The 22545-nt window shown below is 46.9% G+C and overlaps 2 protein-coding genes across 2 annotated transcripts; both read left to right on the forward strand.

Annotated features, from left to right (window-relative positions):
* The first annotated feature begins 336 nt into the window (after positions 1–336).
* WDR91 (WD repeat domain 91) lies at positions 337–19131 on the forward strand. The gene is made up of 15 exons (XM_069001155.1): positions 337–499; positions 2207–2386; positions 3370–3576; positions 4393–4476; positions 6632–6756; positions 8834–9011; positions 9279–9437; positions 11498–11697; positions 12138–12288; positions 13734–13828; positions 14147–14315; positions 15019–15127; positions 16584–16696; positions 17428–17625; positions 18481–19131. The coding sequence occupies exons 1-15, from the start codon at positions 377–379 to the stop codon at positions 18643–18645; spliced, it is 2256 nt and encodes a 751-aa protein (XP_068857256.1). The 5' UTR covers positions 337–376; the 3' UTR covers positions 18646–19131.
* A 1718-nt stretch (positions 19132–20849) lies between these two features.
* CYREN (cell cycle regulator of NHEJ) lies at positions 20850–22052 on the forward strand. The gene is made up of 2 exons (XM_069001224.1): positions 20850–21214; positions 21540–22052. The coding sequence occupies exons 1-2, from the start codon at positions 20945–20947 to the stop codon at positions 21771–21773; spliced, it is 504 nt and encodes a 167-aa protein (XP_068857325.1). The 5' UTR covers positions 20850–20944; the 3' UTR covers positions 21774–22052.
* Positions 22053–22545: the final 493 nt, after the last annotated feature.

Consider the following 22545-nt stretch of genomic DNA (forward strand, 5'->3'; position numbering starts at 1 on the left):
GCCTCTGGGATCGATCGCTCGCTCGGTCTGTCTGTCTGTCTGTCAATCCGTCCGCACCGCCCGGACCCCGCCCCGGACCCCGCCCCGGACCCCGCCCCGGCCGCCGCCGCGCCTCCGCCGCCCGCGCCAAGCAACACGAGCCGCACGTGGCGGAGGGCCAATCGGCACGCAGCCGGCGCCCGGCGGTGGCCAATCAGAAGGCGGGAAAAACGCGGGCTGGTCAGGCCAGTGCGGTGGGGCGGGGGGCAGGGACGAGCGGGGCGGGCAAGGCACGCTGGGAGCTGAAGTCCTCCCGGCGCTGGGCCGCGCCATCCCCGCCCCGCCCCGCCCCGCCCCGCCCGTGGGCGGACGGAGCCGGCGGCGCCGCGGGGCCCCCATGGCGGCGGCAACGGAGCGCACGGACGAGCTGGTGCGGGAGTATCTGCTCTTCCGCGGCTTCACCGCCGCCCTCAAGCAGCTGGACGCTGAGATCAAGGCGGACCGGGAGAAGGGTTTCCGGGTGAGCGGCGGCTGCGTCCCCGTTCCCGGCGGGTGCTGGGCGCGGGTGCCCCCCGGGGAGGACGCGCTCCCCGGGCGGGCCGCGGGCGCCTCTCCGCGCTCCAGGGGCTGGGCGAGGGCAGCGAGCCTGGCGGTGGGGGGAGCTCTCGGAGCCCCCGCGCTTCCCCGGGGGAGCGGCCGCCCCGGGCCCGCTGGGCTGGGCTGGGCTGGGCTGGGCGCCGGGGCCCGGCCGGCAGCACAGGCGGGACCCCGGCATCCCGGAGCCGCCCGGCCCGCCCTGCCGGCGTTTCTGGCGGCGGGCTTTAGCCGGGGGCTTAGCGGCAGGCTCCCCTCCCGCTCGGCTCCGGTGCGGCATCAGCGCAGGACAGAGAGCTCCATCCCCTCGCCTGCCTTCCGAGCCAGGGGCTGCAGTTCCCAGCAGCCGCTGGTCAGCCTGGCCGGCTGTGGACCCTGCGTCCGACCTGTAACCCGCCAGCGGATTCTCGACTTCGAGTCGCGAAGAACGGAGGAGACCGCGTATTGAGAGGGCAGCCGCAGGAAGATGTTTCTTTGCCTGCATCTTTTCTTGGTCATGAGATTTTTATCCAGCGGATTTATAGATCTGCTCTTTAGTTTGTATGTCTTGAGTACCAGCTACCTGGACTAACGTGTGGAAATTGGCAGAGAATTTGCCAGTCTCAAAAATACAGTTCCAGGCCTTTGTGTGATGTTCATGTTCCTGTAGCAACAGTTTTGGGTACCGAATGTAGTGCTTTAAATAGTCAGAGTTTTCTTTGACCAGCAATACAAGCACTACTTTTATCATTAATAAAGCATGTTGCTTTTATTTTTTAAAACACCAGCACTTTGCTAATGTTTAGCGGTCGGCAAACAGCTGACTTAATTGGAATTATTGTCCAAAAAGGGTCTGCTGGGGTCACAAACTTCAGTTTTCTATATCTGCAGGAAGCCACAGAGATAAAAGTTGGGTATGTCCTAAGATACTAACTGTTGAGGGGAGAACAAACCACATACAAAACAACCTTAGTTTAATTTTATAGAGGATGCAGTTTTTTTCTTTTTTTGATGCCTGTCTTGGCCATCAGAAACCACTGAACAAGAAAATCTATGCCCACACCACCATTCTGCCTTATTCATGTTGCAGAAATGATTTCCAAAGAGACATAATGATAAAAAAAATCCTGCTGCAAAATTTTATGCCTGCCTTGTTAGTAGATGATGTTATTAAAAATCAAGGTAATTCAGAGATTGCATTAAAACAGAACTGACTTCCTCTTTCTATTGGCTAAATACAGGGGTATTTTCTTTTAGTCTAAAAATAATGCCTTTTTTTTCAGGTGCTGCACTTGAGTTTTCAACATTTAATCACGTTATTACTTTTTATTATCAACTGACTTTTAAAAGAGGCGGAAAGCTGTGCTTATTTGCAAAAACCCCCATCAATTGGGTTCAACAAAATGTCAATTTCTGTCAAAATCTGTTTGGCTATGTTCTATCATATTCCTTTTCCCTTCATTTGAAAAGTGCTGCGGAGTGGAAGAATGCTAATACAAAATGCAGAGTGTTTCTGGGATTAGGAAATAGCTAATGCATAAGGATTGTATTGTACTACTTCTGCAATTAAAGCTTCTCAGCACTAAGTTACAGAAAGTCTTGTGTCTCAAGAGCCCTCACGTGACTGAAGTCTTCCCTGGTTTGCCCTCTTTAGGTGGATAAGATAGTGGACCAGCTGCAGCAGTTTGTTCAGAGCTATGATCTGGCTGCCCTGCGGGATTACTGGAGTTATCTGGACCGACGCCTTTTCAGCCGTTTGGAAGACGTCTATCGGCCAACAGTGAACAAGCTCAAAACCAGCTTATTCCGATATTACCTTGTCCATGCTATTCAGGTAGTATTTGATCGTTAGGCTTCTATTTTATAAAGATCCTGGTTTCTGATACCAAAGCAATAAACTACCCGTGTGAGCCTCTGACAGGCCTGCTGGATAAGGAACAAGCAATTCATATGGCATGATCAGGAGTTTGATGCAGACTCACATGACAAGCTTGTGTGCAGGATAGGGAAACTCGGGCAAGAGGGAAACATGGTTTTCTGGGAGCAAGATATTCACGCTCCCATAAAGACAGATTCCCCTCAGAAAGGATAGCAGTACTGCTAGCTCAGTCCTGCTCAGTTAACTTGGATACTAGCAGAGAACACGAGGTTCAGACTGGAACAAGGAAATAAGGAGAGAAAAATGGATGTCTTTTTGCTTGCTTTGAATAGAAAATAATGAGCTTAAAATGGAACAGAGATTTTTCTGTTCAAACCTTGAAAAGTCAATGGAGTATATTCTCCCCTTGATTCTTCCTTCTTGATTCCATTCCCTGATGGAAGATCTTTAATGATGGGTGTTGGTGGAGGACTCAAAATCTAATGCATCTTTCTAGAAGTGTGTTTTTTCATGTTTTGTTTTGCCATGTGCTTACCCTGAGGTGTGACAGTCCTGTCTGAATAATGTGTCAAATGGAAACCTTTTCAGGCTGCATCTGCTGTAGACTTGAGTAATTTGAATCATACTTTGGTCCAGTATAAGAATGCTCATGTCTCATTGCACTGGTTTAACTGGAAATCAGTGTGTTTGGTTCAATTGGTCTCAGCCTTTAAACAGGATGGTGGTGACTAGAAAGAAGGTTGGATTAAGTGCATGTGTGAGCTTTTCCTAGTGTATTTGGGATTCTTTTGTTTCCTGGTGATTGTGTAACTAACCACTTGTTGTGTCAGATGGTGAAAGTAGTTGTTATTGTGTTCATAACAAAAAGCAAATGTTCCTAGACCTAATCTGGTGGCACTAACAGAAGTGTGAGCCCTGTTCTTCTTGCTGTGTTTCAGAATGGCCGCAGTGACAAGGCGCAAGAGTTTTTCCTCAAGCTGGCCTCCGAGCTCCAGAACCAGGCAGAGTGGAAGGATTGGTTTGTCCTGCCCTTCCTCCCTGCTCCAGATTCCAACCCCACCTTCGCCACCTATTTCTCACGCCAGTGGGCAGATACGTTCATCGTGTCCCTGCACAACTTCCTGAGCGTCTTATTTCAGTGCATGCATATCCTTTTTTGAAACTAAAAGTTAAATCTCTCTTGCCTTGGTGTTATACTGTTAACAGTCATGCCAAGTACTACAGAACTTCCTGCTTTCAGGTGATTTTTTACAGCCAAGACTTAATAGAAAGCTGGTGTTTACCAGAGGATGTTGGAATAGTTACTGCTCAATTATCTGATGGTATGCTGTATTCCCTGGGCACAAACAATCGTGGTCATTGCTGATGCTGAATCATCCCGATGCTAGTGACTAGAAATCTTGTGCACATCTTGTTCTGAAATGCTTTTACTCTTTGCTTGACATAGCACAAACAGGCATACAACCTTGGGCCATAGTCCATGACTGTACTGGCATCTTCTCTTAGATCCTTCTTTGGGTACATTATGTTCACAACATTGCCTAGTGACAGCACATTATAATAGAGCAGTTGATTGTTGGCAGAAATAAGTGTTTTGCTCCACACTACAGAGTTCTGTCTTACTTGTTTGTTGATGGGCAGGCTTATGCTGCAGCTGGAAAACATCATCCTGAACTGTTTCTTTAGTGTACAGTAAAGCAGTAACAGAACCTGTCTTGTCCTCCACTTCTGACTCTAAAAAGAAACAATCTAAAAATCCTTGCAAAGTCCACATGAAATAGTTTGTGCAACAGCAAAGTAAAAAGTTGACTTAAGAAATTAAGATGTTGCTAATCTTCTGGTCATGCACATACTTTTGGCTGATTGTATGGACTGGGCAGCCAGCTGGTATGGAGTGCTGGCTTTTAGAATTAAGCCAGGTACACACAAGTTACTGCCTCGATTTTCTTTAACATTGCTTACCAGTTCCAGTCATACTGAACTTTGAAGCTGAATGTCTCAGGAGCAGTCTCATACAAGAAGAAAATGAATCGTTGCGGCATAAGGTCAGAACTGAAATCACTTTTTAGCTGCTGACTGACGCTGTGAGTTTTGTAAAATTGGTTCCATCAGTTCGAGAATATTGTAACTGCTCAGTTTGGTGCAGTTATTCAAAGGCAGATTCTTTAAGTGTTGTGTTTTATTTTGATTTATCTTTCAATCGTCTCCAGCAAGCTTAAGGTTGTGATCATGTTGTGAAATGTGTGTTTAGGGTATTTCCATCCCTCTGCTGGAGGTGATTGTCCCCCCTCCCTGTGCTGTCTGACAGGTGACTGAATACTATACAAACTCCTTTTCTGTTACACTGCAAAGCCAAAACAAGGTGAAACTAGTGGTAGGTTAAGGGTGTATGTCATAGAATTATAGAATGGGTTGGGTTGCAAGGGGTGTATGGTTGATTTTGTGAATAGTATTCAGTCGCTGCCAGGTTTTAGCTGACAGAGCAATAGAAGCTATAGAAGCAGGCAGTAAGTTCTAGCAAAGAGACAGAAACTGTTACTTCTGAAATGACCACTTCACCATGTTTGATGTGCACTCAAAGCAATTTAGACCAACTAATGGAAATGTGAATGTCTGTTTCCCAATTCTAGATCTTATAGTAAACCATAAGAAGGGTCAATTGGTTCAGACAAAATATTGCCCAGCTCCATGTCTTGTGTTTGACAGTATCATCAGCAGATACTTAGGAGAGGGTGTAACATGGGTCAGTCATTTCTGAGTATAACTTCCTATTAGATTTATAAAATCTGCAGTTTGAGAACTTTCTAAACTATAGATCACATGTGGATGCTCACATACAAGTAGGAAGGCTTATTCATGTAAGCGGAACTTTAATTTCACTTCCTCAGACATACCAAATAAAAGCTCTTTCTGTATAAATACTTCAGTAAAGTTTGTGCTTTGCCTCTTGTGTTACAAAACATTGTTGTATGTTGTGCTTTCTGCTTTTACTGTTTTAATAGCTGTTCAACACTATCCTAAAAATTGAAGTAAAGTAGAATCATTGATTTCAAAAAGGAGGCAGTTTTGGGAGAAAAAACCTGAGGTTTATCGCTGTACTGTATGGAATTAGTAGTTCAGTCAGACATTAACAGGAGGGTTCTGCAAAGATGGTCAGTGAATAGGGACAGCAGGATAAGAAATAGAAATTTTTGAAATAGAGCTCTTTTATTTCCTCCAATTTTGTATTCTTTACTTTTAGTCAAATTAAAGCTATGGTTGGTGTTCTGCATGTTGGTTGATATCATTTGCAGTCTGGATAAGAGTTTTCTGGCAAATTGACAGAGCTAAAACTAGACTTTCCCTTTTAGAGAACTCCTCGGGTCAGAGGAGGAATCAGCTACCTACAGAATACAGGTTTTAAAAAAAGATGTGAATAAATATTGAATTTTATGCTAGCAGAAATTAAGTACTGATTCTGTTTTATGCTGCTGGAACAATGCAAATACATAAATAGCAAGCTAGATTTCTAAAGCTCAATTTTCTTCCTGTATTTTCTTTACTTAAATACAAGATAAAAAGAATTATATCTGAAAAACAAATGTACAGAAGCAGAAAAGCCTGAGGAACTCTTTGTGTGAATAAGAGTCACAGGCATAAACCACATCTGTTCCAGAAAGCTGCATCCTGAGGTTCCTCTCTGCTGAGGAGAAAAACAGACGATTTTCTTTTTCCATAATGTGGAGATAAATCTCATTGTCGTGCTTGGGAAGGAGTTGCACAGGGTATGGACCTGGATTTCAGGGTGACCTGGTTTCACTGACCTTGGTGCACCCTGCCAGTTCACCAAACCCTTGGCTGTGGGAAGAAGATTACCTTCTAGGCTCCGTGCCTGCATTGCCCTAGCCTCAAACTGCCTTCACAGAGAGGGATTGGTAAGCTCTGCCCTGCCCAGCTCTTGTTTACCAGCACCACTAATGTCCCCACAGCTACAGCCCGAGGAGAGGAGTGAAGGGTTTTAAGTAGGCTCCAGTTTCATGTGTGTAAAGTACCGATTGTTTTGACTAATTGGACTGATGTGGTGCTCAGCCGGTCAGAGCAACTTTTCCTTCCCCACCCTTCCAGGGCTGTTGAAATAAAAGGAATAAACAACTTCAGTGAGTGGGAAGGAGGTGAATCTCAGTGACCCTGTGTTCACTTGGCTCTTTTCTTGTGTTGTAGCTGTTTGCTCTGCAGGCTGAATCCTCCCGCATGAAGAAAGAGGAACTGGAGGTGGAACAAACAGTTATGCATCACAAGTTGCCTGCATATGTGGCCAACATGGATCGACTAGGGGACTCTGAACTGTAAGTGCCTGCAGGAGAAGAGCTGAGGACAGGCTTTGCTACCTTTGTTAGGTCAAGGAGGTTCCTGGAGGGTCATTTCCTTGTCCCCTGCCCTGGGAGTCAATGCAGAAAGACATCCTGGCAAAAATTATGGTGACCTAAGTAGGTTTAATGGAGTTCATGACAGGCGTCTCTCCCATCATTTGGGAAGTTCTTGCAAACCAGTGAGAGCCCAAACACACATGGAAGTGATTCTGCTGTGCTCTCAGTATTGCATCAAGGTGTTCTGGGCATCTAGCATGTTAGCAGTACAGTACCCTTGATTATTGATCAAATGAAGTGGATTGTCTCTTGATTCCAATTTACTGAGTGCCTACAGTGCCATAGGTGAGTGCCCTATGTTGTTTTGTAGATACTGTTACTGTATGACCCAAAGGGATTCTTGTTACACAGGGATGTTTTCTTGTTTTTGCAAAGTCAAGGGAAAAGGAGCTTCTCTTCTGTGAGGCTCAGTTATGCACAGAATTCCCCATGAACTTGCTGCAGTTAAAAGTGCATTTTATGACTACATCTCTTGTATGCCAATCTCTGGAAATTAGGCAGCATACACAGTGTTACAGCTTCTTTGATTGCTATTTTTTTACCCCAGTACAGTGTCAATCAAAGCAAGTCTGTGTGTTTGGATTCACTGTGTTACTGAGGCTTTTCTTTTCTTTTCTTTTCTTTTCTTTTCTTTTCTTTTCTTTTCTTTTCTTTTCTTTTCTTTTCTTTTCTTTTCTTTTCTTTTCTTTTCTTTTCTTTTCTTTTCTTTTCTTTTCTTTTCTTTTCTTTTCTTTTCTTTTCTTTTCTTTTCTTTTCTTTTCTTTTCTTTTCTTTTCTTTGATCTGAAAGCATATGTAGCTCAGCTACAAGTTACAAATAATGCTGTGGCTCAAGTTTCTCATGTGCTTCTTTCACTTGTATTGGGACAGGAGCAGGATTGATTAAATTATCCTGTTGCTGGTGACAGATAGAAGTTGTAGCAGGTACTGCACACAAAATGTTTTAACCTAAAAACTGTCTGATTCAATAGACTTAAATGTCTATTGAACTTACCTTGGTAATGGCTCTGCAGTCTTTGCACAGGACAGGCTACAGAATTTAGTTTGTGATACGTTTTTTTTTAACTATGTGGAAAGCCCTGATGCTGTCTGCATGTATGGACGAGTGTGACATGAGGGATGGGATAATTTATTCCTGTATTTATTTTTGTCCATTTGAATTAGAAAAACTTGCCTAAGAAGTGGTATTTCTTGTGTGTGCAACTTGTCTCTTAGTTTGAGGGCCAGTTCTGTTTGCTTATTTTCCTGTCTGTGCTTAACCCAAAGCCCAGGTTTGGTAGAACAGTTCCATCCTTGAAGAGTGGATAGAGACAGTGAAGAATATTGTATTCCTCTTCCTCTTGCTGCCACTCTGCTCTCAGAGGAAGCTGTAGCAGAGTGAAGTCAGACGGTCATGTTCTGGGAAGCAGCTGCTGATTTTGGCATTGTGGATTGAGAAAGGAGGTGTTTATAATCATAGAAATGGGCTGTAGCTCTCTAATTTTCTTTGGGTCTGGATTTTGAAATATTGAGGGCCTGTGCTGTAAAACTGTTGAACACAACTTGCTGGTTATCAGAGTGTCCAGTGAAACACTGGATGCTGAATGTCTCTCAAAGTAGGTCTGTTTTATGTTTTGAATTGCGAATCCCATCTGAGTAAGCTCTACAGAAATCTGAATTCCCCTGCCTTTCCTTTAGGGTCTTTCTAAACAAACCAGATGGAGTGGAAAGAGTTTTAGGTGGCCCTACAGTAGATTCAGCAACAGTTGGATCTCACTGTCTCAGGGGCATCTCTGAGAAGTGAGCTTTTGGTTACAGTAACTATAATGACCTGCTCCAGGCACTAACAGGATATTTTCAAATAGTTTTTAAATGCATAGTGGTGCACTGGCTTGGAAATGAACATCTGTTGTCCAGTGGTTCAAACAGCTGCCACTTCACTTAACTGGGTGGTCTTTGATCAGGTTGCCTCGCTACATTTTCATACTCTCTTTGGTGATGTTTTGTTTTTTCATTAGTGATATGACCTGCAATCAGAGGAGTACAGCACATTCTCTTCAGTCCCGAGGAGGCTTTCTGTCCTCTTTTCTCTCCCAAAGTAAAAAGGGCCCTTCCAGACCAACCCATTCGAGTGGGGCTTCTCCAACGCAGACTGGCAGTATGCTGCTAGGGAAGAAAGAACCAACAAATCACCAGGTAATTCTCAACTGAAAGTTGCTCGGTCTCCAAGGAGTTAACTTGCAGCATGGCACTGCTCCAAGGGTTTGCTTGTACCTGAAAAATTAAATGTCCTTTCCTGCCTTGCAAACGTATGCTGGCCTGAATGCAGCACAAGAACAACGACTGTTTTCTAAGAGCTTGTGGAGCCTTTGCAGGTGCTTTGTTGCTTTGCTGCTGCTTTTGCTCTTTGTTCTGCAGCTTGATACAAGCATAACTTTGCCCAATCACTTCTCTGCCTTCCAGAGTGCCAAAGGAAAAGAAGGAACAGTGAGCTGTAAGGACGGAAAGAGCCACTTCAGTGGTTTAGTGGCAGGCGAGTCCAGTTCCCTGCAGCAGCGGCAGAAGCGCTTGCAAGAGCATGGGAAAGAAAGGAAGGAACTGTTGTCGAAAGGGACCTTCCAGGTACTGGTCAGCACTGCAAGGCTTGGAAGCAGAAGGCTGGTATTTCTGTAAAACTAAGTGGTGAAACAAGTGCCAGTGTTTCCTTTAAGCTTTGGAATTGCTAGGCAGAAGTAACTGTATTAAAGGTTAATGTCTGTAGTTAATCAACTCCTTCTACACTTGGTTTATTTCTGTGTCCCTGGAAGGTAATCAGTACTGGCATTTCAAATGGAAGAAGAGTTGTCTTTTGTCTCCATGTTTTTCAACAGCCGGTCCTGAGGCTTCATTAAGGTTTCATTCACTTTTAATGGTTGTGTTCCAATACCTTGTTAAAATCTCCATTCCTCAGTGGTAATGAACTTGGCTCACTCATTCAACCAAAGTGAGTTCTGTTCCTGTAGGTTCTTAGGCTGATTTATGCAGGCTCTGTGTGGGATGATGAAAACTAATGGAAAATTTTCCTGGATAGGAGTGGAAGTTGCTTTCTTAGCAACATTTTCTTTTTGGAGTTTTTTGCACTTTATTGTTGCAGTTTTGCCTGGGGGTGTGCCCTGCTTTAAAATCTAATGAAACAATAAAACTGTGTCCTGGATTTTAACTGCTGAAGGTCAGCAGACTACTTCTGTTCACCTGTGTGTTGTCTGGCTTTTAGCAGCCATGTTGTCAAAAAAAATACAGAGCACAGGCAGCATCTCAGCCATTGTTATTTTGTCTGTATGAGACATTCTGCCTTGTGGAGAGACAGTGCTGAGGGACTGTTGCCCATTGGCCAATGTGTGGCTGTTCTGTGTGTGGGAGTGCTGTTTTAAAGAGATGTTACTCTATCACTCAGCATTCAAGGCCTTGAGAGAACTTTTTTCTTCATGGTTCATCTAAAACACTTTCAGCACTGGTTGGAAAATTGCAAAGCCCAATTTCCCAGTAAGTTTCCTTTGACTTTCCTTTTTCTATGATGTTCCAGGTTAAGGCAGTGATTTTTGGGCTGTGTAAAGATTGGTTCTTGTGCTCTTGGGGAAGCTTGATACTCTTTAACTTTCTCTTGTACTCAAAGCATGTGAGCAAAAAGGAAACTGAAAGGTGGCATTGTTTCTTTCACATGAGTGTCATTCACTGGTTGTTACCTCCCCACACTAACTAGCAGAATAATTCTTGGATTTATTTCCCAATCTTTTCCAGCTCTGTGATTTCAGATTATTTGATTATACAGTGCTTGATCCACTGGTCACAATGTGAAGCTACTGTAAATTAGGCAAGCATGTGTTACAGAGCAGGAATTCAAATCCATCAATACCAATACCATTTAGGGACACTTAGTTTTCAGAGGATGGTTTATCAAAAGAATGCTAGCAGGTGATTTACCTCCTTATGTGCTGTATCTGCTTCTTGTTCAGCTTCTGGTGGCAAGAGAAGACTAAGCTGCTTCCAAATATTTCTGCCGTGCAGATCTTGTCTCATCCAGATACTTTCACCTCCTAAAACTCCATTTGTTCTGTCTGCTCTGTCAGATTGGGTTTTAAGCTTTTGGACTCATGTGTCAGCTCTGCTGTTGTCATCAGTCAGTTGGCTGCAGTGGTGGCTCCAGTGTGCACAGTCTAAAATCTCTGGCAGATGAGGATAATCCATCCACTGGGGTTTGAGATCCAAGAAGTTTTTGTGCGGGTTTGCTGAACTGCATAGTATACAGACTTAACTTATATTGCCGAAGACAAGAATTCCTTGAAATATTTTATTTGCTTGTGAAGCTGTGCTCTAATGGCCCATCTAAATGGACCTCTGATATACCTCTGGCTGAAGTATGCTAGAAATGTTGTGGTTCCTTTAATTCTTATAGGAAAGTGTATAGCTGGGCACATGGAGGGGGATATAAGGGGCTCAACAACTAAGCAGGTCGTATTAAATAGTGCAATTGTGCAACACATGGTCCTTGTGCTCAGAAAGGTCCCTGGCAGAAGGAGTGTTGGGCTGACAACGCCTCTGTTTTGTTGCAGCTTCTCTTTTTTTTTCTCCCAGCAGGCTGGGGTAGCTGAGGAGCTTGATATGGAGCTGCTTCCTTGTATTTCACACAGGATTTCTTCCTTCAGGGCCAAAGTGCTGAGAAGAAAACAGATACTAGCATAGCTGAGGCAGAACCATGCTCAGATCTGCATGCTGAGCAAACAGAGACTTCAGCCAAAGTTCCTGGCAGCAGTGCAGAGGCTGTGGGGGTTCGGCAGGAACAGCCTTTCATCGTCCTGAGCCAGGAGGAGTATGGGGAGCACCATTCATCCATCATGTACTGCAGGTAATGCACTGGCAGAAGAAGGCTCTCCTGTAGAAGCCTCTGCAGGAGGATCAGCTGTGTCTGGCCTCTTTCTTCCAGTCTCTCTTCTGTCTGGCACGTTGGACATGTGCTCTCAGTTGTAGGGCAGTCAAGCTGGTGTGACTGCAAATAGCATGTAGCTTGTGCAGTGAGAATGGACAGAGATTTTTGTGATTGGGCAATGCTAGCCAGGAAGAAACTCCCTTGGAAAGCAGGATGGTATTGCTTAAGGGCATTACTCTTTATGTCTGGAGCTTAGTGCGCTTCATTGTGCCAGTTACTGTGAAGTGAACAGGAAGTGGTGCAAAGAAGTTCTGATTCCTGCAGAAGGAACTGGTGTGTGGCCAGGAAAGGAAGGATTAGTGGATTGCATCTAAGAATTTGAGGGAAAAAATATCCCATCAGTTTCATTCTACACACAGGGTTGATTGTTCTGGACGGAGGGTGGCCAGCTTGGACGTGGATGGGGTCATCAAAGTCTGGTCTTTTAACCCCATAATGCAAACTAAAGCTTCATCCATTTCCAAATCTCCATTGCTGTCCCTGGAATGGGCCACCAAGCGTGATCGGCTGGTGAGTAGTCTGCATGTGGAAGCACAGCAGATGATTTGGAGCTGTGTTGCTACGTGTTGCATGTTCACTTCTAGACAGCTGCACTGTGGATAAGATTGGGGCAGCAGTTAGCTTCCACTTTTAGTGGGACACGGGGAACCAAAGCCTCTAGGGTCTAAGGAAAACTAGAGTGGGGAGTGTATGCTTTATATTGAGCAAGGAGTTCACTACCACTTGCCCTGAAACAGAAATTCCCAAGCTGCAGTGTGGGTACAGCTGCAGGATAGAAGTTGTTCCTTTGAGAGAAGTGCCTGTCTTCACACAGATCACGCAGCAACTTGTAAAGACAGGCAGAGGCAACTGAGTACAACAGTCTGTGGGAGGCCTGCAACAGAGAGCTGTGGAGCTTTATTCATACCCTGAGCCAGCAGCAGAGAGGGGGAAACAGGGTTGTGGGGGTGACATTTTACTTGTGCAGGTGTGAAAAAAGCTCCATGGCCAGTTTTAGACTGGTGTCTTAAGAGACGAGGGTTTGTGTGTGCATAAGGAGCTTGGAGCTTGTTTAAATAACATGGCAGTTTAAATGTCTCCTATATCCCTTTTTCTCTAGTTCCGTTACTAGAGAGGAGCCTTAAATTACATGCATTCTTCTGAGTCGTAGAACTGTTGCTAGTGTTTCATGCCCTCCCTTGGCAGATACAGGGCTGTATGAGAAGGCTGGCCTGCAAATGAGGCAGCATTTTTCACATTTTGGCACTGACAATGTGTGGCTTGCTAACCCCAAAATGCCACCTGTGAAGAGCTGGTGCTACAGCTCGTCTCTTCTTTTGCTTTTAGAGAGCAAGTTGTTGATGCAGTTGTTGTGCTTTGTTTGTTGTGATGATGTTTCTTCTGCTTTGTGGAATTATTTCCTTCTTGCTAATAGAGAGATTCTTCATTCTGAAATACATATGACAAAGATCTGTCTTGCTCGATTTTTCTTTTATAATGCATCTCTCTATGATTTAAATTTTAATTGAAATTGTAACACCACTAATAAAGCATGTGTGAGCTCTTCTGGATGATTTCATCCTCCCGTGGGTGAAAGGAGTTGGCTTCCACTTGATTTTCTCTTTAGCAGACAGTTAACAATCTTAAGCCTCTCTGTCCTTGGACCCCTAGATATTGAGACTCCATCCATGTTTTGCATCCTATAATGTTGAGCTGTGATCTAGGAAGTGGTGTTTATGCCACCTTGGTGCCTATTAGATCTTTTTCTCACTGGAAGGCAGGGTTTTAGCTCTGACTTCTGTGGCTCTGGGGTAGTCCTACTCAGTATGATTGCACAGGAAGACAGGATGTACCATAATGGAGTAATATTTAGTCTGAAAGGATAAATAGAAAAAAATTATTAAGTCTTGGTGGTTGTTGGACAGCATCATTGTACTGTTCACTCACACTCTTTCCATCTCCCTGCTGGTTTCAAGCTATTGCTTGGCAGTGGGGTTGGGACGGTTCGTCTTTATGACACAGAAGCAAAGAAGAATCTCTGTGAAATCAGCATTGATGAAGACATGCCCAGGTAACTCTGGAATACTGATTTTATATATAAATATAAATAAATTGTGTTGGTTTTAACAGTGAACATCTCAATGTTCCTGCTGCTTTTCTGCAACTGCAGGACAATCCAGCCTTCATCTAGAGGGCAGTCCCTGCCTGAGCAGCATAAAACTGCTCAGTTAAATGGGAGACACTCAAAATATGTCTAAGCACATGAATCCTGCCCTCCTTTACAGTGCACCCTGTCTTGTGGGGTCTTAATGGGAGAGCTGGTAGGTGAGTGTTTTGCTCGAGGCAGCTGCAGGAGAGAGGTGATTCAGACCATGTGCCTGTGTTTCAGGATCCTCTCGCTTGCCTGCAGCCCAAGTGGTGCCTCCTTTGTCTGCTCTGCAGCAGCCCAGAGCCCTGTCTCCCACATTGACTTCTCAGTAATCAACTCTGGGGGCAAAAGTGTGAACCAAGTTCCTGGGAAGCTGCTACTGTGGGACACTAAGACGATGAAGCAGCAGGTACTTGCTGGGTTTCTTTTCCTTTCTCAGTCTGCTTGTTGAGAATGAGTGTCTTCTGTTTCAGTGTGTAGGAGCCCTCTTTCTAAATTTTGCTGACTTTCTTTTCAACACCCTTCTTTTTCCTCCTTCTTCCTTTCCCTTCTGTCACATTCAGGATAAAAATAAATAATGTAAGTAGCTGCTGGATTGGGTGAAGTTTTTTTGCTTTATTGGTGCGTTGGGGTTTTTCTGAGGGATTCTTCAGAATAGTCCATGGCCTTGTTTCTATCCTGGTTGCACAGTTTGTGACTGGAAATATCCCAAGTGGATTGACTGATGCTTTGCTCAGGCTTTCTCCAGTTGAGCTATACTGAAGGGTTTTTGTTGCTGCTGTTTCCCCTGCCTTCCCTGTTTTTAAGTGAAGTGCTGTCCCTGACATGTAGGAGAAAGCAACATACTCAATCTAATGCCTGCCAGAAGCTTGTTTTGCAACCTTGAGGCCATGGCCGAGAAAGCTATGGCTTGGCTGAGATGAATTGCTGGTTTAGTGTCACACTAAAGTGCCGCTGCCAGACCTTGAAGTCTGTAGTTATTACAGGTGTAGGGCTCCAAACCAGAGTTCTTGTTACTAAATACTGTCTTTTCTTTCTTCCTTCCCCTGAAGTTCAGCTCTTCAGCACCCCCACCTCCATTTCTCAGCATTAATGCAAATTTTCCCTTCCAGCTGCAGTTCTCCCTGGAGCCTGAGCCCATTGCTATTAACTGCACAGCCTTCAACCACAATGGCAACCTGCTGGTCACCGGGGCTGCGGATGGGATTGTTCGTCTCTTTGGTATGGTGGTAAAGGACCTGGGGGTATTGGTTGATAGCCAGCTGTGAGGCCAGGTGGCCAAGACTGGCATCCGGGCTTGTATCACAAATAGCATGGCCAGCAGGACAAGTGAAGTGATTGTCCCCCTGCACTTGGCACTGCTGAGGTTGTACCTCAAACAGCATGTTGAGTTTTGGGCCCCTCACTACAAGAAAGACATTGTGGGGCTGGAGCGTGTCCAAAGAGCAAAACCAAAGCTGGTGAAGGGTCTGGAGCACATGAGGAACAGCTGCAGGAACACCAGGGTTCTTTAGCTTGGAGAAAATGAGACAGAGGGGACACCTTACTGCTTTCTCCAACTACCTGAAAGGAGGTTGTAGCCAGGTGGGTGTCAGTCTCCCAAGTAACAAGGGATCAGACAAGAGGAAACAGCCTCAAGCTGCATCAGGGGAGGTTTAGATTGGATATTAGGAAAACTTCCATCACCAAAGGGATTGTCAAGCACTGGAGCAGGCAGGAAAGTGCTGGAGTCACCATCCCTGGAAGTATTTAAAAGATGTTGTAGATGTGGCACTTAGGGGTATAGTTTAGTGGTGCACTTGGCAGTGCTAAAGTAACAGTTGGGCTTGATTATCTTGGAGGTCTTTTCTAACTTAAATGATTCTGTGAAACTGAGTAGTGAGGTGGCCCCTAGTCCTCAGCTGGCTGCCCCTAGTACTTCTGCCAGCAGGGAGGCAGCTGTGGGATATGCTTGAAGACCAAGGTGGAAGCTATTGTCTCTCCTCCACAGGAGCTCTCAGGAGTGAATTGACATAGACTTTTTCTGGAGGACATTGGCTGGAGACCCTGGTAGTACTGCTGGATTTGTTGTTTCTCTCCTGCTGAAGAGGAGAGTTAATTTGCCCTTAAGCTGTGTGGTCTTGGGCTGTGTCAGGTAGCAGTACCACTAGAGGCTGAGTTGTGTGGAAAGGAATTAATGTGAGACCTCACATTTAAATGCAAGGGCTTCACATCAGTCCTGCTTCTGTGAGCAATTTCTCTTTCTCAGGTTTTTGTCCTCTTCAGCCTGTGCTTGCAATAAAGGCAGTTCATGGCTCTTACCTTTGAATGGGGAATCTGCTTCTGGCGCAGGTCGAGGCTGCAGTTGCAGGCCTTTGGGATGACAGAGCTGTCAGCAGCTGGGAGGATGGGCAGGATTACGAAGGGAGGAGTGCCAGTGGTGCTTGGATGCAGAATGTTTGCAGTTGACAGTGAGTGTGTGAGCAGCCCTGTAAAGCTGAGTAGATACGATGATTTTTGTGGCCAAAGTGAAAGCCATGTGTGGGAGTATAGGCACGGGGGCTGGGAACTGGATTGGGCTCCCCCAGGCTGGTTTGGAGGGCTGTCACAGAGAGCTTGGGGAACATAAAAGGCCTCCCTCTCTTCACCTCAGCTCTGTGTAAGTACAAGGAGTGTTCAGTACTGGTTCTTCCCTCAGATATGCAGCAGCATGAGTGCGCCATGAGCTGGAAGGCACATGATGGGGAAGTCTACTCCGTCGAGTTCAGCTATGATGAGAACACAGTCTACAGCATAGGCGAGGATGGCAAGGTAGGCTATGGGTGACTTCCTACTGGTCAGCTGGCAGAGAGATCACTTCTGGAGTCTTCTCCATATAGTGGGGACAAGCGTAAAAATACGCTCAGATCCTGGATGATCTGTGGGCTGCTAACTGGAATCCTAGGTGTGCAGTACCACCCTGCTCCATGCTATCTGCAGAGAGAGTGGCTGAAAAGTGTATTAATAGCTGGAGCTGTCTTCGACCTTGTGTGCAAATCCTGCTGTTGGTGATATCCCCTTCCTAGATAGTCCATGTGAGGATGACCTTTCTCTGCCCCTGAGATCACCACGTTTGAGATCTGGGATTCACGGGGAAGCAGATCCTTGACCACTTTGCATATATCTCCTTGTCCGCAGCTCCCTGTTGTTTATAATAAACACTTCAGTTTCTGCAGTTACACAGCCTTCAGCAGTAGAGATGTGGCTCAGGGAGGGACCTGAAGAGTTAAGCAAGTTCTCACCAGAATACTGCATGCAATGTGGAAGGACACATAGGCAGTAGTGCTTGTGGAAGGCAGGGCATATCTTTGCCTGGGTACTAGGCACTCTTACACCCTTTGCAGCCTGTGTTTTATTAATACAGCCACTTAGATACAGATGTCAGAATGCCCTGTTCTGTTTGTGAGGAATACCTACTTGGCTTAAAAGCAAACAAAGGTGACTCTACTTGCATCCCAGTTAATTTCATTATGGGCTTTTGTCATCTCTTTTTCTCATTCCAGTTTATTCAGTGGAATATCCACAAAATTGGCTTGAAGGTGTCTGAGTATGACCTTCCCAGGGAAGCTACAGGTCCTTTTATTCTGTCTGGGTACAGTGGCTACAAGCAAGTCCAGTTCCCACGAGGACGGCTTTTTGCTTTTGACTCTGAGGGCAATTACATGTTGACATGCTCTTCTACTGGGGGAGTAATATTCAAGGTAAGTCTCAGAAGTGATGGAGAGTACTCTTAAGTATCCATACAAGCTTTTGTTAATTATGAGAGTGCAACATCAGCCACTGGAAGTTCTTAAGCAGCACCTACTCATCTTTGCTCTGTGAAAGTTGCTGCTCAGTTTCACAGTGTGCACTTTAGCAGTGTGTGGTGTACAGCAAGTGTTTGGGTCCTCTGTAGGTAGCTGGAGTATGTGTGCTCCTTCTTAAAGCTTAGTTTTTTGTGTCCCAAGTGCCTAGGACAAAGTTTTAATTACTTTGTAAATATATGGATGCATGCCAGTTCAATGCAAAATGTGTGATTGTTAACTGGTGCTCATCTTCAATCTGCCTTCTGTGCCTGCTGATTCTGTGTTAGACCCAGCCTGATTCTCTTCCCTTATTGTGTACTGAAATTAAATGAAGGGTAAGGCTGAATGGTTCTGAGTGCCCAAATTTCTGTGCTTCGGTAGTGTTGCTGATCACATGCTCATGCTCTTGCAAAGCAGATTAGGTGGAATTTTTACTTTCCATCTGGGGCACTCAGAGCACCTGAACTAACATGAGCTATATCTTAGGCTTATGTGCTTCTCGTCAGGCTCTTAGCCTGCTTTGTTCAATTACTGCAGTTCAGCTGATGTCAAAAGTTGAGCTACTTGAAAACACCTGCTTCTGTAGTAAGACTGGAAACTTCCTTTCATGTGTGTGCTACACACATCTCAGTATCTCTCTGATTTTCTGCTTACTTATGCATGCTGTTAGAGATTCGGACTCTCTATCAGGCTTTGTCTTGTCTTGTCAGGTGCATTGCTCCCACTGCAGAAACTTACCTCCTTAAAATCTTATGCTTTCCTTCTTTTTAGTTAAATGGTGAGGAAAAGGTTCTGGAGAGCTGCCTTTCCCTGGGAGGACACCGAGCTCCTGTTGTCACAGTGGATTGGAGCACAGCCATGGACTGCGGGACCTGCCTCACTGCTTCTATGGATGGGAAAATTAAATTAACAACCTTACTGGCTCAAAAGTCTTAACCTGGACAGTACTGAAAGGGGAAAGAGCAATAGACTTGACAAAACCAGTGTTAACTCACAGGAACAAACTGCATGGGAGAGAAGGCAAAGCAAAGTCCCTCTTCTCATTGTAGCTTTTGCCTCTTGATAACTACATATGCCAAACCGCTGTGCAACAGAATGCCAGTATGGGACTGGATCAGTGGCAGCACTGAAAAATAAGTCTCCACTAATCCATTGAGGCAGCTGGACTTCCCTCTGTTAGGGAGTCTTGAGTAGCACGTGGGTAGAAGGCTGGGGTCACGTCAGGGTTCTACAGGAGAAGGTGAGGCTGGAGGAAGCAAGCATGAGGCAGCACAGTGCGTGACGGTAAGATGACTCAAACTGGAAAGGCTGATGAGAAACCAGAGTATTCTTTGGGTATAACATTTGTTGTTATGATTTTGTTAGTTTGTTTTTATTTGGTTTCTTTTTTTCCATAAAAAGAAAATATTCCCTTGCACTTGAGCTCTATGCTTTGTCGAGCAGTTGCTGCAAAACATGGAGGGTGGCCAGGGCAGTGATGTGCCAAGTCTCCTGCACGCAAAAAAGGCCCTTGTGCTTTCATGAATGCTTCCAGCACCACACCAAGGTGAACCAGACATCCAGGAACAAAAATAACTGTGTTTGGATGTATTGTTTTACTTTGCCATAGGTCTCTGCTACTAACTAGAGCAGAAATCCTGAGTCCGACTTTGAAATATTTGCGTTGGAGTTCAGAAGCTACATAATGCCTAGCAGCTACCTGATGGTGGATAGGAGGAGGGAGGCCAGAACCAGTCTGGCCCTATATAGGGCTCTCTGTCACTGGAGCTGTCTCCCCCTAAGCCCCCCAACATCAGGGCAAGTGCTGTACTCAGGTATTGCATAGTCTTTGAATGGAGTAAGCAGATACATTTCATCTGCTTACACACTGCCATGGAGCTTTCTGCTGCTTATGTCCCTGGCCGGTACTGGAAATTTATAGTACTGTTGCTCCTTGGCAGAGCATACACTGCTGAAACTGAACAGCCATTCATGAGCCATATGGGTAGCCATACTCATAGACAGCTATTCAAGGGCAACACTGCTGGATACTGAAATCCTCACTACAGGCATATTCATGCTGCAGGTATCTATTGTCCATGCAGTATCTTGCTCCTGCTGACTACAGTCTCATCTGATACCCCACCTTCCAGTTCAAGGGCCTCCAAGATTAACAGGTCCCCTGGCAGACTGACATCTGAGTATAGGGTTTCCACCTCAGTGGGATGTGATGCTAATGGTACAGCTGCTCTTCATACCACTCTGAGGTAATGTCTCCTCAAATCCGGTGCTGACTTTGAACTGGCTTCAGGAATTCCCATGGTTAGTCTGAGAGTTCAGAGAGCTCCCAGGTACCAGCCTTTGTTGGCCTTTTGAGAGGCCAACAACGATTGCAGCTGTATTCCAAGCCCTGCAGGGTTGACTACATTGCATAGGTGTTTTAGAATTTAGAATTACAAAATTATAGAATGGTCTGGGTTGGAAGGGATCTTAAAGGTCTTCTAGTTCCAGCTCCGTGCTATGGGCACGGACACCCTTTCACTAGACCACGTTGCCCAAAGCCCCATTAATCCAGCCTTGTACCAGGGATGTTACTTTCTTCCAGATGTTATCTTCCAGCCCTCACAGAAGGTCATTTGAGATTCTGGAGAGAGACCACTTTCAGGTTTGCTTCATAAGTAGGACTAAAAGCAAAACAAAACCCCCCAAACAGGGAAAGAAAGTATATAAAACATGCTCCAGACCAAGGCTGCTATGCAAAATTATGCATTAGCACAACATGCATACTGTGCCAAAAGCCTGGAGGGAAGGAATGAACATGTTTTGCTAGAACAATGCTCAACATGCTGTATTCCTAGAGGAGCTTTTACTCCATGCTTTGCCCGGGCTCCCCTCTCTCTTCCCGGCACGAGCCCCCGCCGCTCCAGGGCGCCTCAAGCTGCTGGCGAGCTCGGGGCCTCACAGCGGGGCCGTAACGGAGCGCTCCGGGGCCCGGCGGCTGGCACGTCTCGTTCCAAACGTGCCGTCTGCTCCGCAGCTGGCTTAGAGCTATCTTTGCTCCTTGACGGAATATCGAGGGATGCGCGGCCTCACTGGCTGCTTGCCTGCTTGCGTCGCCTCCCACCCCCCCTGTCGTGACGTGGGTTTTAGGGCGGCTTGGGGCTGCTTTTGCAGCTCCCCTGCCCTCCGGCTGGGCGGGGAAGCAGCCTCGGCGTGAGGAGCGGAAGGCGCCCCGGCGGCACCGCCCCGCTCGGGAATGGCGGCGGGCGCGCGGCGGCGGCAGCTCCCGGCCTGGATGGGGGCGGCAGGGGCCGAGCGGGCGGCGGCGGCGCCGTCCCCCAGGGCCGGGCGGCGGCGGGGCGCCGGTAGCGCCGCTGGGGCGGGGGAGCGGCTGGGGCGGCGGGCGGGCGGGAGAACCCGGGCGCTGCCCGCGCTGAGCGTCCCCTGTGCGCTGCCCAGGCCGGCGGCGCTGTACTGCATGAACGAGGCGGAGCTGGTGGAGGTGGCCCTGGCGGTCCTGGCCGAGGTGAGCCGGGGCCTCCGGGGGTGGGGACGCGGCCCTGGCCGTACCCGAGCACGGCTGGGCAGCGGGGCGGAGGACGGGCGGGGATCGCTGCTGCTCGCGCTTCCCTGGCGGCCTCTCTCTATGAGGGGTTCGGGGGATGCTATCGGGTGCCGCATGGCTTTCCCGGTTCCCTCCTCTCTTTCCCAGCGGCTCTGCAGGGCCGGACCGCGACCTGGGGCCTGTGGAGGGGAGGCTCACGGGAATGCTGGGCTGCTCTCCTACTCCTTGGAGTGGTCCCGGGGTGAAGTCACGCACGGCTGGGGCTTGTTGTTTTCCCTCTGGTCAGAATCTGCAGAGCAAAGAAGGTGAAGAGAAGGCCCGGTCCAGGAGTGAAAAGGATCAGGAGCTCCCGGCAATACCAGACGAGGCTCCTGGAAGCACGGCCAACACTGATGGAGGCAGTGACCACAGTCTGGCACTTCCATCCCCTCCTGGTCCTGGTGCTGACGCTGAGAGGACAGGCGAGGAGGACTCTGAGGACGATGTCCTGAAATACGTCAGGGAGATATTTTTCAGCTAACATCTCCTCTCTGACTCCCTAGGAGCAGAGGGCACAATGGGGAGGGTGTCTCTTCCCACGGCCCGGAAAACGGTGGGAGGAGTGCCTGGAGGGGGCTGTGCATCCATCTACTGTGTTGGCCCTGCTCAGCTGGTAGGATACTCATGAAGGCCGGAGGGGGAAAGAAAGGAGATACTCACTTCTCCCACTCTTTGCTGGGATTTGGCTCCAGATTCAGATATGTTCGTTTCTGTTTCACATCTCAGAGCATAGACAGATTAAAGAGGACATTCGGGTTTCTGTGAGTGTCCCTTTGGTGAGTCAGTGTTGTGACTGGAGGGGAGCAGGGAGGTGCTGACCTGGAGTACCTTTGCTGGCAGAGCTACATCGTCATGGTTCAGCCTTGGGGGCTCCCTTGTCCTTGTGCTCCCTCTGTCACAGCTGCAGTGGGGCCTGGCAGGCTGTCTCCATTGGACCTGGTGCTGATTTTGCCGCCAGACTCTAGCAGTCCTCCCACGGCTGAGGAAGATGTGCAGGAGCAGACTGGTAGGGGCCAGGACTGCCCTGAGGGAGCTGGGCCCATGGCAGCATGCATGGGGGTCTAGGAAGGGATGAAGATGGCTCAGTATCCTCTTCCCAGTCCAAAAGGGAGATGAACAAACCGCATGAGGCCAGATGTGAGAGCCTGTATTGAAATGAAGAATCAGTCAAACCAGCATCGCCAGCCTCATCCCCACCAAGGCTGAAGCAAGAGGGAAAACAGACCCTCATGGCCCTTGAAACAAATTCACTC

This window comes from Aphelocoma coerulescens, chromosome 1A, assembly GCF_041296385.1.
Source record: "Aphelocoma coerulescens isolate FSJ_1873_10779 chromosome 1A, UR_Acoe_1.0, whole genome shotgun sequence".
Taxonomy (NCBI): domain Eukaryota; kingdom Metazoa; phylum Chordata; class Aves; order Passeriformes; family Corvidae; genus Aphelocoma; species Aphelocoma coerulescens.

What these genes read in the sequence shown, in the direction of transcription:
- WDR91 (XM_069001155.1), top strand. Translation starts at nt 377, where the DNA reads ATGGCGGCGGCAACGGAGCGCACGGACGAGCTGGTGCGGGAGTATCTG. An exon ending in ATGAATCGTTGCGGCATAAG is followed by an intron (nt 4,477 to 6,631) that starts GTCAGAACTGAA and finishes CTTGTGTTGTAG; the next exon opens with CTGTTTGCTCTGCAGGCTGA. An exon ending in CTGGGGGAGTAATATTCAAG is followed by an intron (nt 17,626 to 18,480) that starts GTAAGTCTCAGA and finishes CCTTCTTTTTAG; the next exon opens with TTAAATGGTGAGGAAAAGGT.
- CYREN (XM_069001224.1), top strand. Translation starts at nt 20,945, where the DNA reads ATGGCGGCGGGCGCGCGGCGGCGGCAGCTCCCGGCCTGGATGGGGGCG. An exon ending in CCCTGGCGGTCCTGGCCGAG is followed by an intron (nt 21,215 to 21,539) that starts GTGAGCCGGGGC and finishes CCCTCTGGTCAG; the next exon opens with AATCTGCAGAGCAAAGAAGG.